At 48.3% G+C, this 15195-nt stretch overlaps 1 protein-coding gene across 5 annotated transcripts in view; it reads right to left on the bottom strand.

Moving 5' to 3' along the window:
- The window catches only part of SUSD4 (sushi domain containing 4), a 102836-nt gene that overhangs the window by 42045 nt on the left and 45596 nt on the right, over nucleotides 1–15195 (bottom strand). For all 5 annotated transcript variants that reach the window (XM_039883326.1, XM_039883327.1, XM_039883328.1 and 2 more), the window contains one exon: nucleotides 2030–2242. In XM_039883326.1, the coding sequence (XP_039739260.1) occupies nucleotides 2030–2242 (213 nt within the window). The remainder of the gene's footprint in view (nucleotides 1–2029; nucleotides 2243–15195) is intronic.

Below are 15195 nucleotides of genomic sequence, written 5' to 3'. Positions count from 1 at the left end.
CTGGGATAGTGAATATTAGATATTAAACAATGATGACCTATAAAAATGAGATAATTTGTTATTATTATTACTATTACCACCACACAAAAATTCATCAGCCTCTAAGAATTAACCTGACGAAAGGAAACAAATGAATCCCGCAGCCCTCACTATTCACCCAGCATAAATCCTGGTCAGCAAGCAAAGGCCATTTACAAATCAGGGGGGTAAAAAAGGGTAGGCTTCTTCACTGCTACCCGACAACCATAGTACAGGTGTCCCCTGTCCCCCTGTAAACCACGTAGAATAGAGAAGGCTTATTAGAACATTAACGATGATGACTTTTTCTTCACCATCAGGGCGATCTCTTTATACAGGTCTTTCAAAGGCCAACAAAATTAGCATCGATATTCAAAATCAATACATCATTATACTTACACAGGCAATGCCTGTTCCTCCAAACTCTCAAAATGACGATTAGAACACAACAGCATCATGGCCACTCAGGTCCTGGACCCCAACTTTGGAAACACGTGGTCTTATTTTCAGTTGCATAATGACAAAGCTGGCATCCCCTGCTGTCCCCACTTCCACGGCTCCTGCCCAGACATCTGGGGCTAAGTGTGAACGACGCACACACACTTATACAGGTGAAGGCCCCCACTCCAAGGCCACTTTTCACTCCCTTTCCAGGAATTACGACATATCAGCCAGTTATGTACAGGGTTGGAAAGAAGCTCATCTAAAAAGGGATACATTTTTCCCTCGCTTAGGATGGAAAATTAACAGCAGGCCTTCATCTCTGGGCCTGTCGGTTTTCTTTGCTCTCTGATGTCCTTGAGCTTGTCTGCGTTTTAAGCACTGGGTATCCGTGGCCAAACGTTTTTAATTAATAGAATCTTATGGAAATCACAGCTTGCATGCACTGCATGTAAGAGGAAAAAAAGAATTTATTTTTTAAAAACCTCGATTCTTTGTATTAACTTTGGCTTCTTAAAAAAATACCTTGAAAATAAAAGCAAAGATAGCAAGTACTTTAAGGGGATGACACCATCTTATCCATCCTTTACAGTTCCCATTAGGAGGACCGTGACGGTCAAATTAAATTATTTTTAAAATTTCATAAAATTAAACCAGACTAATAGTTTACATGTCATTATTATAAAAGCTCCATCCCAAAATAAAATTAATCATGGTGTTAAGAGAAACAGAAAACTCATTTCTGATGAACTCGATGAAATTTAAGTTCTGTGCTCCGTGGTAATTTGGGGCTAGAATTAATTATTGATTCACGCCTATTCCTACATCAGCCTTGCCAATCCTTGGAGATACATAATCAACAACTTGGCATTCCAATTAGTTAAACTCAGCGCATTCTTTTAAACTCAAAAGTATCAACAAAGAGTAAACAAAAAATATATGTATTTGTAATTTATATATATATTTGTTGAAACATATATTTGTTGAAATATATATATTTGTTATTTGTATATATATTTGTTGAATATATACAGATTTAAGGATAATTGCTAGAAGCAAAAGAATATCTTGTCAATCTGTCATTGCTTGCCACATTTCTTTCTTTCCTTCAATGAATCACACCTAACGGAGAACTGATAAGTCGTAATTGATTTCATCCGCGGAGTAACATGCATCACCTGTATCATTATATGTAGCTTGGGTCTAATACATTTACTGAGCTTTTGATCGAGTAACATGGAAATGAGTGCAGAGTTGGCAGCCCAATAATAAACAGCGCTAATGTTATCTGAGTGGCTCTCTTGCATTGACAAAAACAGTGATAAATTGGATTGTAATAGAGATAGAGAAGAAAGATGATAACGCTGACATGAATTTACCTGCTACCCCGGCCCTCGCTACACACACAGGCTGCTCTGTCTGCATGCAGGACTCGCCCTGAAACAGACAGCAGCCCAGGATACTGACCCCTCTGGCACACAAAGCCTTAGACCCGAGGCCACAGAAGGGCAAGCAGACCACGAGAGCGGCGTCCCCAGGAGGGGGAGGGGCGTGGGTTTGAGCACTTTACCTTCTTGCACGCAGACGGGTTTGTCACTCGGGATCCAGCCCAGGGTTCCGTTAAGATGCTTCATACACAGTCTCTTCGTAGAACCCTTCAGCTTGAATCCGTCTTGGCAATGAAATCGGGTGACAGAGCTTTCAAAGAATACCCCTTCGCTGGGCGTCCTGAAGCCATTCTCGGGGACACCTGGGTCAGCACACACCTGAAGGTCATCGAACCCTACGTTGACAGAGAGAAGAAAAGCTACCTCTGAATATGTTCTAACACCAAGGGTCTGCCCAGATAAACGACAGACACTGTATACTCTCCCACACCACGGACCGCCCAACTACGCCAGCCGAAAAGCCGAGAACATAAGCATCCTAGTGCACGTCTCACACTAAGGTCCTAAGAGTAGCGAGATGGGGAAAAGTCAACAACAAAAGAAATATGACGTGGTAAGTGCCGAAACAGGAGAGTGACTGCTGAGGGGAGCTTAGGAGACCGATGTGGTCCGCAGGGTCGAGGGAGGAAGAGGAGCCTGGCCTTGAAGGGTATGTAAGACGTCCACAGTCAGAACTAACTGTGCAGGGAGGCGCAGATGGTTCTAATGGGAACGGCGTGAGTGATGGCCGGGGCTGGAGAGAGTGGGCCACGTTGAGGGGGCAGCAGGTAGGCGTGACAGTTACACAGAGACGGTAACTTCCCTGCCCCTGCTCCACCTGCCAGGCCTGGTTCTAGCACTTCCTCCTCTGAGGTGCCTTCCGTCAGCCCAGGCTCCCCCACCCAGCCCTCCTCATCCCAACGCGGTAACGTGGACACAGCCCCGGACTGTGAGCCCAGCAAGGACAGGTCTCGTGACTTTTTCATCCCTGTAAAGGGAGTCGGCGACATATCAGGGAGACCCTAGGAAGCCCAGCCAAGCGAGGAGGCGAGTGTGGAGCTAGGGGGCAGGGCAGCGGGCACTGGGAGGCCACAGGACAGCAGCAGCTTGAGGGGTGAACTGAAGGAGAGAGAGCCCCGAAGCTCGAAGCTCAGGCAGGAGACCAGGCAGTGGGCAGATCAGAGGGAGGAGGCACGAGGTGAGAGGCATTTTGGCTCCGCCCCTTATCAACGGACTAGGGGGCGGGGTGAGGTAGATGCCCATAGGGCCCGGATGAGGCAGGTCTTTCGATGAACATGGCTGGCTGGGGAAGCCAAGGATAAAAAAGGGGTCCTCTGTGTGCACAGTGAACCAAGTGTACCCCTCAGTGCTACGAAGGCATCCGACTCCATTTCTTACAAAATCAGTGGACGATCCTCACTGAGTAGGTACCAAGAAGAGAAACGCAGAACTCTCCGTCCAGATGGGGGCTGAGGTGCCCATCCACCCTCGACTCCAGCACAGCTGATGGTGCCAGGTGGGGCTGGACACCATTGAGACGCAGCAGAGGGCTAGGAACAGCCTGGGCCGTCCGATAAAACCCCAACAAAGACCCAGAAGCCAGTCCCCCTGGGGCTCTTGGAGGATTTACCCGGTTTCCAGGTGATGCCCCGATACTGGACTCATCAGATAGCTGATTCTCTCTAACACGTTGAGTTTGCAAAATGTCCTTAGCTGGTAGGTGATTCCCCCACCTGAACTTCTAAGTGCTCGTGTGGGACTCACTTGCCGCCCTCCCCAAGTGGCCCATGATCCCGAACATTCTGTCAGTGCCACCGTGCTGAAAGCCACAGTGGCAGGATGTCCAGAAGTGACAGTTCAAGCATGCTCCCTGCAGAGGTCACAGGCGCATCGTGAAGCAAGCAGACAGTCGAAGGGGGAGGCGGGGGGAGCAGACAGCACCGCAAGCAACTGACTCCACCACACCCCTAAGTGGACACAGGCCGGACATTTATCACACGGAGGACGCTTTTTTCTTATTAAAGTATAGTTGACATACAATCTCCTACGAGTTTGAGGGGTGAACACAGCGATTCAACATGTCTATGCCTTACCATGTGATCACCATGATCAGTCTAGTAACCACCTGTCACTGCACAAAGTTATACGATATCACTGATGATATTCCCGGTGCTGGACATCCCGCCCCTTTCTTATTTTAGAACTAGGGGTTCGTACCTCTTATTCCCCTTCACCTTTCTTACCCATCCCCCGACCCCCGTCCCCTCTGGCGACCATCAGTTTGTTCTCGGCATATATGAGTCTGCTCAGACTTCACATGTGAGCGAAACGGCGGAAGCTTTTACGAAGCATCATCCAGCCTTCTCGCCTTCTCTCACGTGTGGCAGCAGCTCTGTCACACTGTTGGGACCAAGCACCCCAGCGACCCAGCGAGAAGGCTGTGCCCCAGCTTGCAGAGAGGCAGGTAACACCTGCGGGGGGAGAGGCAATAAAGTATTGCCAAGTCATTAAGCTATGGCTTCATGTGTTTATGCCAGAGGAAAGTGTTGTAGGTTGTCAAGTGCTTCCTAAATGATGGCTGTCGGCAATCCCCCTGAGGCTAGCAGTCTTAAGGTGGGTCCTTGCAAGGTATATCCGTCATAGCGTCGAGGTGGCAAAATCAGCAGCCATGGAAAGCAATGGAACCCCTGATGCCCTCACAGGCCAGAAAGCCTCGCAGCATAAACGCACAGGGTCCCGGTGGTGTGGACACTTCTGGCGGTCTGCAGGTGAGAGGATGTAAGTCATTCTCCCACACACGCCACCTGTCAAGGACCCGGCTGCTTTAATGGCACCGGGGAGGGGCGTGCGCATGTCAGCGGGTCGGCCGGGAGGACGGGCCAAGTCTGTGGAAGGGCTCCGGCTGCATCCTCTGGGAGGAGCGGACGCTGGCCAGGCAGGGGGAGGAAGGGCAGCTCGGGGAGGGGGCGGAGGCACGAAGGCGGAAGCAGCTGAGCACGCGTCACGTGTCAGGAAAAGAGAGGTGTGGCCCGAGGCCTGGGCCCCGGGGGGTGAGGGAGACGAGAGATGGAGGCCGATCCCGAAGGCCGCACGTGTTAGCTAAGGTCACACGTGACGCGGGGGTGGGGACCGAGAGTCCTGACCAGGCACGTGATGGGGATCGCACTCGCATTTTGAACCCTCTCTCGTACCCAGAGGGAGCTGGGAAGGTGACCAGAAATGCTTTCTGGGCCAGCAGCTGCATCTCAGGATCACGGGGGCAGCATTAGACGAAGACAGACCTACCATCCTGCCTGCTCCAGGAGGGGTGAGGCCCACGGGGGACACACTTTTACAAAGCTCTGCACGTGACCCTCGGGCGGCCGGCCCCGCTCCTGCGTGAGGGCCAGCGTTCGAGAACTGTGGAATATCGAGGCCACTGCAGGCATCCAGGTGAGAAATGATGAGTGGGAAATCAGGCAGGGGTGATGAAATAGGGCTACAAGAGACGTTGAGGACATTGAGGATAGGGAACGGGGTCGGGGAAGGAGTCAAAAGGGAGGCATCCAGGACAGCTCGCCGGTCCCGATGCTGACGGCGGGTAGACAGTGGTGCCGTCCGTACACGCAGGTTGACAGGACGAGGTGAAGGGTGGTGCAGGGGCAACGAGGACAAGTTCGGGGTGGTGGTGGGGGGGCGGTGAGTGTGCGTCTCAGGGACACCCCGCAGAGACGTCTAGTGGTAGCTGGTGAACGCAGTCTGAAGCCACACAGTGCCCTGAGCCGGGCGTCCGTGAGCTGGCAGCAGCTGAAGGCACCGGTGGCCGCCCTCCTGGGAACACACACAGTGTTAGGGACATGTCCCTGAGACAGAGACCCCTACAGGGCCATCGAGGAGGAAGGCCTGACTGCTGTCACTGAGCAAGGGAACGGGTTTTACGAAGGAAGAAATGGGTGGCAGTGTCAGGGGTCACCCAGAGGTCAGCTAAGCACAGGTCTGAGAAGCATCCATCCGCTGGCTGAAGAGGGACACTTGGGCCAGTCCCATCAAAAGCTGTGGTAGTGACAGGGAATGAGCGTGGCCTTGTCTTCACACGTAAGGGACCCCGTCAAACCCTCGGTCTCACGAGGACACCTTGACACTTCCGGCTTGGTTACTTCGGAATCCGTTGAAACCTACCAGACAGTTTTACTGTAAGCGACAGAAGAAGTCTTTGAAAAGAACCGGAAAAACGAAACAGGTGTGAAAAGCCATCTCTTGGCCGATTAAAACTGAAAAGTCGTATTCTAGAAAGGAAGGGTGTATCCAACGTAGCCAAATCACTTTGGAACTGGGGCTGAGTTTCTATTTCTCTGTAAACTGCTCTATGCACCTTTGGGGAAAGAAACAGGATATAGACAGAAAAAAATGGATTTTTTTATGCATTTACTTACTGAGAGGGTCTGAGACTAGGGAGGAAAGGGCGTCCCTGCCAAAGTTTAAACGGACATGGTTGCGAATTTTAACTGGAATCAGGTGCACCCCCAAACCCCTCCCTTTACCCCTCCCCTTCCCCACAGCATTCACTGTCAGTCTCTGGCAGTTGGCATTAAAGTCACTTTAACGGTCTCTGGTCTGACCCCTTTGTCTCCCAGAGGAGGTCACCAAGGCTGACGCCCGCCCCTCACCGCCCCCAGAGACCAGGCTTAGTGGGCTGGGGCTGGGAACTCTGACTTGTCACCTAGAGCATCCAGGAATCCAGGCGGTCAGCCATCGAATGTCCACCGACAATGGCCAGCTTCTGCAGAACATTTCTGGTGACAGAAGATGCACTTGGGGAGATGGCGACCTGACCGCAGATGGCGGTTTCATGGACCGGAGGGCCTCTCGCCCGCGGTGGGGGGAGCATCGCGGACAAAGAGGGAAGGGTGTGCGGGCTTTGGGAAGGTCTCTCCGGACCACGCAGGCTTTTCCCCCACTAGAACTGAACACTCGACTCCCAGCTTTCCCCGGGCTGAACGAAACCTGCCTCTTTCTCCTCACCAGCAATGCAGGTAAAGTCTCTTTTAAACCACATAACTAGTAAAATATCACTGCGCTTCAATAAGCCTTTACGCCGGGAAGGGGACCTTTCTGTCACATTAGAGAAAAGCCTTCAAATCCCTTTCCTATTTTTAAAGACTCTGCGGGGTGAGTCGCCTGGGCTTGCTGAGTTACGAGCACAGAGCAGAACTGGTGGGTCCTGAGGATGTATTGATAAGGGGCTCCTTTTGCCACTTTCTTACAGCCAAAGTCCACCTCGTCTTCTGCCCCCGTGAGCTTTCTCACCGCTTCAAAAATCCCTTCCTCTGAGAACAAACTTAACTTACGTTTAAAAGGAACACATATAAAAAATTAAATAATAAAATAAAATAAAACGAACACGTGTATTGATAGCCTCAAAAATTATTTGAGCAGATGTTGTATCTATAACAAGACATCAGCAAAGAAAAGAAGAAGAGAGAAGCAACACTTAAAAAATTAGATTAGGCAAAACCTGTGCCGCAAATAAGCTTAAATAATTCTCTAACATCAGTATTTTATAATACGTGCTCCTGGCTGTCGGTATTCTGATCACGCAGCATTACTTGGCATGCCACACGTCTGCAGCCACCCTGCAGCCAACCGGACATTTGGGATGGTCCTCACTCTGCCCCCGAGCCCTTCAGAGGCTCCTGATGTCACTTCAGGGTATGTGTCTGCACTGGAGTGTTTCTTCTGATCCTGAGATTCTAGAGAAGTTCTACCTATACAGGTCTATCCTGAGGCAAGGTCAGGCTCAAACATTCAGAGGCTCCTCCTCCCCGATGGTAGAGAGTATAGGACATGCCAAACACCTTCCAGAAGATGCTAGAAGGTCTGAGTAAACCAGGCCCCAGCGCTGCCTCAAACACCTCGGCTCTTGGAGAGATGGAGGAGGAAGTAAGCCTGCCCCAAACCAACCTGCCTCTCGGGAAAAAGACGAGGTCCCAGAACCAGGGTGCCACAGGAACAGCAATTTAACCATTTAACCCTGTTAAAATCACCATTTAAATCAATGGGAGATTGTGATTGTCTTTATAAAAATGTATCTGTCACGCATATTCCATAACGAGACCGTCACTGTTTCTCGACCTTCTCCTTTCCAGTCTAAATAACCTCTGCGTTTGGCAAAACACCAGCTCTTTGTTCTCAAAAAGAAAAGAGAAGAAGGGCAGAAGGGCGTTTAAAAAAAATAGAAATGGGGAAGAAAAGTTATCGTCTATTTATACACTCGGTCGACAACCAGCGCTGGGCACTGAGAGAAAGGAGGTGACAGGCACCCACTCGACAAAGGACGTGAGCAGAGGCCTCCCGGCCAGCGAGCTGACGGCCGGGACTTTCAGCAGTTTTTGATCTGCAGGTTGTGACCTCGTTGTAGGTCATGAAATTAATATTAAGGGTCACGACCAGCACTTTTTAGAAATGAAGCAGAAAGGAAAAGGCAGAGCGTCTCCCGCACGGTGACAGTGGGCACCGTTCTGTGCGGTTTTATTAGTCACGCTGTGCACTTGGGCTAGTCCGCGATTTAAAATGTGTTTCTGTCCGCGATTTAAAATGTGTTTCTGTCAGGGGTTCACGGTCAAAAACGTTTGAGAAACACTGCCTTAACAGACTCCACCTTGTCCTTCTCTTTGAACTTATAAATTTACTTCGAATCATGTAGTTGGTGCTTGAAGGCACAGGTTCTACAGTGAGACCACGTGCTTTCGATCCTGGCTTTACCACTGTGTAACCTTGGATGAGCAACTTCACCTCTCTGTGTCTTAAGTTTCTTTACATATAAAATGGGTATTATAAGAATAGTGCCGACTTCTAGGGCTATTGTGAAATTTAAATGAGATGTAAATATATAGAGAGCATGCCCAGCTTACGGAACGTGCACAGTAAATGTATTTAAACTGCTATGGCATTAATTTTCGACTAGTTCTCCATAGAACAAAAACATACAGCTTCATAGGGAGGCAATCTCCTAATTTCCTAGAACCACCTTAATTTCCAAACATATTCAAGCTTATTTTTTCCCCTAATTTGCCCTAGAATTAAGTGTCTTTGAAAATGACAGTTGAACTTAAGAATAACAAACACTTCTACAGTCAACGGTAATATACAAACCTCCAGAGAGTTGAACTCTGATTTTTTTTTTTTAAATTAAGAGCCACACTTGGATGGGAAACCCAAGGGCCAGTAGCTTTTCATGCAGAGACAGCGCTGGCCTTTGTTCTGAAGACTGCGGCTGGCTCCTGGCGGAAGCCTCGCCATTGTGTGCTCTCAGATGAGCAGTCAGACCCCATTGCGCCCCCTGGCCGGGGCACAGGGATGTGCAGGCTTCTGAGTATCAGTGCGTCAAACCCAAACCAAACAGAAACGCCAAGGATTCGAAGATTCTTCGTGGAGAAAGAGCTCAGAGCAAAAGAACTGGTTTGGGACAGATTTTCCAGTAAGAAAGAACACAAAAAATTCGACAAAGGAAACCAAAGGTGTCGACATTAATTTTGTTTGTGTACTTCGTGCTATGTCATTCCATAATTCAGTGTATTATCGGTTACATATTTAAGAGGTATCTGAGGGAAAAATAGGAAGCTTATTACTGTTATCTTTTATTAGGCTAAACAGATTTTTTCACTGCAAAGCAGTGTCCCTTGGGAAATACAGAAAAGACCAGGCTTGTTACTATAGTAATATTTCTGCCATACCAATAGCATGATATACTATTAATTACAGCAAATTTATACATTTATATTAACGAGATAGATAGCACTTAAACCTAGTTTTTTGAAGGCACGGCGAGTCGGGGGATATGGAATTTATCTACGTGGGTCGAAGGCTATGTTTCCTGGATTCCATTACCCAGAATCCACATTGAACACTGCGCCATAATAATCTTGTGCTTATTAGTTATAAACATAATAGCAACTCTGAATATTTGGACGGTAATCAAGTTAGGTAACTGTTCCCTAGAAATAGTGAGAATGTTTTCATGTTTCAAGAAAGATCCAGAGATGAATAGAAAGTCTGCTACGTCTGAGCAAGAAACATAGCGAGCATAAGTCTTAATAGCATAATTTAGACTTGATTAAAATGGATAAAGAACACAGATGTGGAAGCCCCCATTTGATGCCAGACTGATATTTTCCCCCTCTTGATTTAATTCACTTTGATTACCCAATTATTCCTAAATCCTTTCACTCAGTTTCAGCTCCAATAAAACTGATAACAATGCTAACTCATAATGCGATCTTTCACTTCAGTCTCATGATACTGCTTCATAAAAGCAGCCCCACAACGTAGCAAAATTATTCCAGGCTGTGATATCATAACAGGGAGAAAAAAACAGAATAAGCCTTTATTCAAAAGAAAGCAAGCGCAGAAAACCATCAGAAAAGTCTGAGGATTTCCTCCATCAACAGGAAGATGGTGGCATGGAAATGGGTATAAACTTTATTGGTTGACGGAACACTTGAAGAAGACATGGATGAATGAAAAAATAATAAAAAAAACCTGATTGATAAGTTAAAAACATGGCTCTTTTCTAAAGTAAATCCTTACCGAGTATAACAAGGTTGCCTGTCTAGCTAAGGTCTGTGAGCCTGGACAGGGAATTTGATCTTCCTCAATTTTCATCTTATCAGTAAACTGGATGATTTCTCAGATCCCTTCCACTTCTAAATTCCAGGATTTCTAGTCTCTTTTCGATAAAAATTGGTAACAACTTCCCCGAGCACAAGCGCTCAGACTAAAGCAGCCCAAAAGACAATTCATGGGTGGTTTAAACAAACAAAACAAAAAATTCCTAGAACATACTCTCGAAATGCCTATGGCTATTGTTCTGAAGACCGCAGCCGGCTCCTGGAGGCTGGGAATCCAGAAAACAGTTCGTTGTGTTTAAAAACTCAAATTTCCTTTCGTTTCTAATCGCACAGCTTTAGGCAATACGAAAACGGTTGTCCACATGTGAGAACTTTACAGTTTACAAACTGTTTTACGTATACGACTTCATTTAGCCACATAACCACCCGTGAGAGCAATAGAACAGTTTGATAGCATTCGTTTTCACAGTCGCTATATGAACAGCCAACTGTTAATAGTACAAATATTAAAACAATCTTTTCAGGAATACGGTGTAGTCCCTCCCAGCAAGCGGTTCATCCACAAACTAGAATCCAGATCATCGGCGAGGGGGTTACATTCCCTCCCAAGTGCCTCTGGGACTTTTCCAGGGTTTGGGGACGGGGAGGAAGATGGAAAAGAAACCGCTGGCTGACTCAGGACAGTATCGCGACCCTGTCTCCGTTCAACATCGAGAGACTCTCCTCGGTCCTATTAACAGGCAGACCTCGATACACACTCAGTCCAGTAACGAAGAGCTTAGGGTTTTAGTTTTTGTGTTTTTAAGATGATCAGCTCGAGGAAAATCTTGCTCCCATCACCTATATAAAGGCATCATGAAAAAGTTGCTCAGATGTTGAAGCAACTGCCATTTCTGCTCTGTCCCCGAGGTCAAAGCCACATCACCACTCACAGATCATAGACATTTGTGCCAGATCGATCTGAATATGTTGAGGCCGTTTATCGAAATAGTAGTGCCTTTTAAATGTAAGGTTCTATCACCTATCTCCCTTACCGTTATTTAAGTCAAATGGGATCTTTATAAAAATATTTTGAAAACTACAAAACAATAAGCAAGTAAGTACGAGCTGAAACTTTTCAGCAATGCAGAAGTTACAGAATGTTATTGCTGGAAGGAATTATAGAGTCTCTGAAAAAATTTGCCCTCATTTTATAGTTGAGAAATTTGAGACCAAAAAGTTTAAATGACTGTGTAGACTCACAACGCTCTGAGGACGAGAACAGAGTCCAGATTCCCAATCTGGTTCCTCCCGACTCGCAGGGCAGCAAAGCAAACCTCGCAAAGCGGCTACCGTCATCTGCCCGCTGCCGGAACGGGCAACTTGACCTGACAGCCCTCCACCTCGGACCACCACCCAAACCTACCCGTATGAATCCGTTCAGACTTGTATATAGAGTATGCTGAATTTTTCCGACCTTAAAATTTGGGGAACATTATTCTGCTGATGCATAAAGAGAGTTGATTTTCACTCCCTCTTCCAACAGCTCGTCTCAGGGCACGGCAGGGTGAGACATCGAAAACCTTCCTGCCACAGGTCAACAGGGCTTCAGAGTGAAACTGAAAAGAAAGAGGTAGGTAGCCCAGCACACCTGGGCTCCCAGCCACCTCGCAGGTCCCGCCTCCTTCGGACGCCTGCAGCGTGTTTCCTTTACACCTTGCCCTGGGCCGTCTGCCTACTCACTGTCGGTTATCTTTGTTAGCAGGAGAAAGCTTGGTCTGGGGGAAGCAGAAGGGGGCCAGAGGCTTTCCAAGGGTAAGAGGGTAGCAGGGGCTCCACAGGTGTCGCTCAAGGGCCAGACTGGTGAGCCTGGAGTCGTCCCCAGCTTTGGGAGGCGGTGAGTCAGAGTGAGGGCTGCCAGGGGCAGCCTGAGCCCTCTCAGAGGAGCAGCGCCCAAGATCCCAGCTCAGAGCTGCCAGCTGAAGAGGCAACGGTTAAATGGCCGCCTAGGGCTACTGACCCAGGGCTTCCCCTGCCCGGGACCGCAGGAGCCCAGGTGGCTTGTCTGACCCAATGAGCGTGGGTGTGGAGAAGGAGCTCCCCAGTCCCCACCATGCACACGCCCGCACACGCACACACACGCACACACACACCGCTGAAGTTCTCGTCAGCCAGGCAGCTAGGCGCGTGAAGCAGATGACATCTGACTTAGAGAAATGCAGGAAGCCTGCCACTTCTTGCCTCTTGGTGTCCACACGAAGCCTCCTTCCTGGTATTTAAGTTCGGAGTGGACAGGCAGGAGCCACCCTGTCACAGCTGCTCTACAGGCATGAGGCCTGGTGACGGCCACCCCCAGGACAAGATGGTTCCCTCCAGAGGGCCAGTCCTTCTGGTTAACTTCCTGTCGCACCTTCAACGTCAAAGAGTTTTCCGACTTCCTTTTATCATTCATAAAACACAAGTGATTTGCTTTCCCCATGTGATCTGTGTTACTTATAAAGTGTCACATCCGTGCCACCAGGGTTCCAAGGCTGAGTTCTAACGTCAGTTGATGCAAGGACTCCAGCACCAGGGTGTGCTGGGGGCTGCCGATTGGCCTCATGTGTGGCCCGTTGGTGACTCGTTGGAAAGGGACACTCTTGAGTGCAGGCTTGCAAAGGCGGCTCATCTTTTACGCGTCCTTTGGACCTGTGAGGCCATCCTTCCAGTCCAAAGGCTGGACAGGCCCCGGGACGGTGCCTTTAACCAAACAGAGAAGGCAATGCCTCTGGAAGGTGCTCTGGGTGTCAGCGCCAACCTCTGCGTCCCAACACTGCCATGTTTTTATAAGCACGACCGCGGTGCCGTGGCCTCGGCTGCCGCAAGAGCGTGCGGCCCTGTTGTTCTCCTGTGGGGACCCCAGCGTCAGGTCTCACAGCACCTGGCCTGCAAGCGTGCGGGTCACACAGCGCTTCCGCAGGGGCACCTGCACGGTGGCTACCCACGTAATGGCTAGTATCTATTCATATGATAAAATGCTCTGAAACCATTACAGTGACATTTTGGAAATTCTCCAGTCATTAGATGTTAATGATTGTGGGACAAGCCCCCTGCCCCATACATAGTTAAAAAACAAAACAAAACAAACAAACAAAAAACCAAAAAGAAAAGTATATACAAATGATCCTTTTTTTGAATAATAAAACGGATACACGTGCATAGAAAACAATGAAAAGAAATCTGCCCAAATATTAACTGGGTTATTTGGGATCGAAGGTTGATGAGTGATTTTTATAGTCTTCTTTTTTCTACATTTCTAAATTGTCCAAATTCTCCGTAATGAACACTTCTAATCAAGAAACAAATGTTATATTGAATGTACCCTAATGACAAAGCAGTGTTAAATGGGGAGTAGCTGACAGAGCCCAGTCTCAAACATCAAACACAGAACGGAACCGGCGAGGATCTTCCAGGGGAGCGAGCTACTGGGGTCTCGCTCTGCTTCGGCGCGTATCAAACTTCACGGAGACTCCTGCAAACGACTTAAGGTCCCGTTAGCGGTTTCCTTAACTCGCCCCCCTGCAGGAGGGCTGGTGTGAACTGTGAGCGCCCAAGACGCTGAAGGCCAAGACGCCGCAGTCGATGCGTAAAGGCTGTCGACATCCAGAATGCGGCCGGCATGGTTTACATCTCTCTCCTCGGGAGGGTTGCCGGCATATGGGAAATAAACGATGCTCGCGCTGGGCAGGCACCACGAGATGGGGACAGAGCAGAACAGATGGACGCTGAGGAGGAAACAGCGTCTGGTCGAGATCGAGGAAGAACCGTGACATCCTACCTGAAATGACTTAATTTCCAAAACACCGTATTGTAAATACCCTGTCAGTGGAGTTAGTTGGTTTGTGGGAAAAGGAGGTGAAGCGGAAATGGTCCGACAAAATAGCACCGGTTTCCTCAAACGAATCTCCTTTGCTCTGATCTTCGCCTGCACGCCGCCTGGATGATGAAGGGGCGTGCTACAAGTCGCGTAAGATGTTCTCCGAGCAGCCTTGGGTTGCTGGAGAGCAGCTTTGCACAAAGGGGGAAAAATTCATTAAGTGGCATCAAAAAATTGGCCCTTTTTAATCTACAAATTTCTACCCTAATTGGTGGCTTTAAATGCACCGTCACAGGATGACAGTAGCGATGCGGATAGAGGGTGTTCGTGAGCCGTCGAATGTAGAAATAAATGAGTTTAAGATGAATGCAAAGGAAAACAAAATGCAGATACTTGCTCACTCAGAAACAGGCTCAGGTTTTTCTGTTATTATTTTTCTTACAAAATTTTATAAAATCCCCAAACCTCTATAGCAGAGGAGCAAATAAGTCTGCTTTCTTTCAGCGTCCAGATGCAGCCTGTGCTGTATCATTGGCCAGAAAATAAAGTAGAAAAATCCGTACTTAGGACTGGGGTTGACTGGGGCTCGCACTGTGTCTCCGTTCTCATTGCTGAAAGAACAGCACAGAACTTCCCGCGCTAGGATTCAGCCGTTTGCTAATTTTCTCTAAGCTCAATTCATTTTCTAATTTCATCTCTTTGCAATCATTCCAGTGAGAAGCCACAGGTAGTGCCTCCACCTGTAAAGTAGTATTAATTAGCAGCCAACAGGGCGAGCAGGAATCATGTGCTCCATTTGCACGGCTAATGGTTCGGTTCATGAACGCTGGGGCTCAAAATATCTCATGCCAGCCAATCTAGAGAAAAA

This window comes from Pteropus medius, unplaced genomic scaffold (genome assembly GCF_902729225.1).
Source record: "Pteropus medius unplaced genomic scaffold, Ma_sr-lr_union100, whole genome shotgun sequence".
Classification (NCBI taxonomy): Eukaryota; Metazoa; Chordata; class Mammalia; order Chiroptera; family Pteropodidae; genus Pteropus; species Pteropus medius.
The sequence above is the reverse complement of the archived record's forward strand: the minus strand, read 5'-3'. Positions and strand labels throughout refer to the sequence as shown.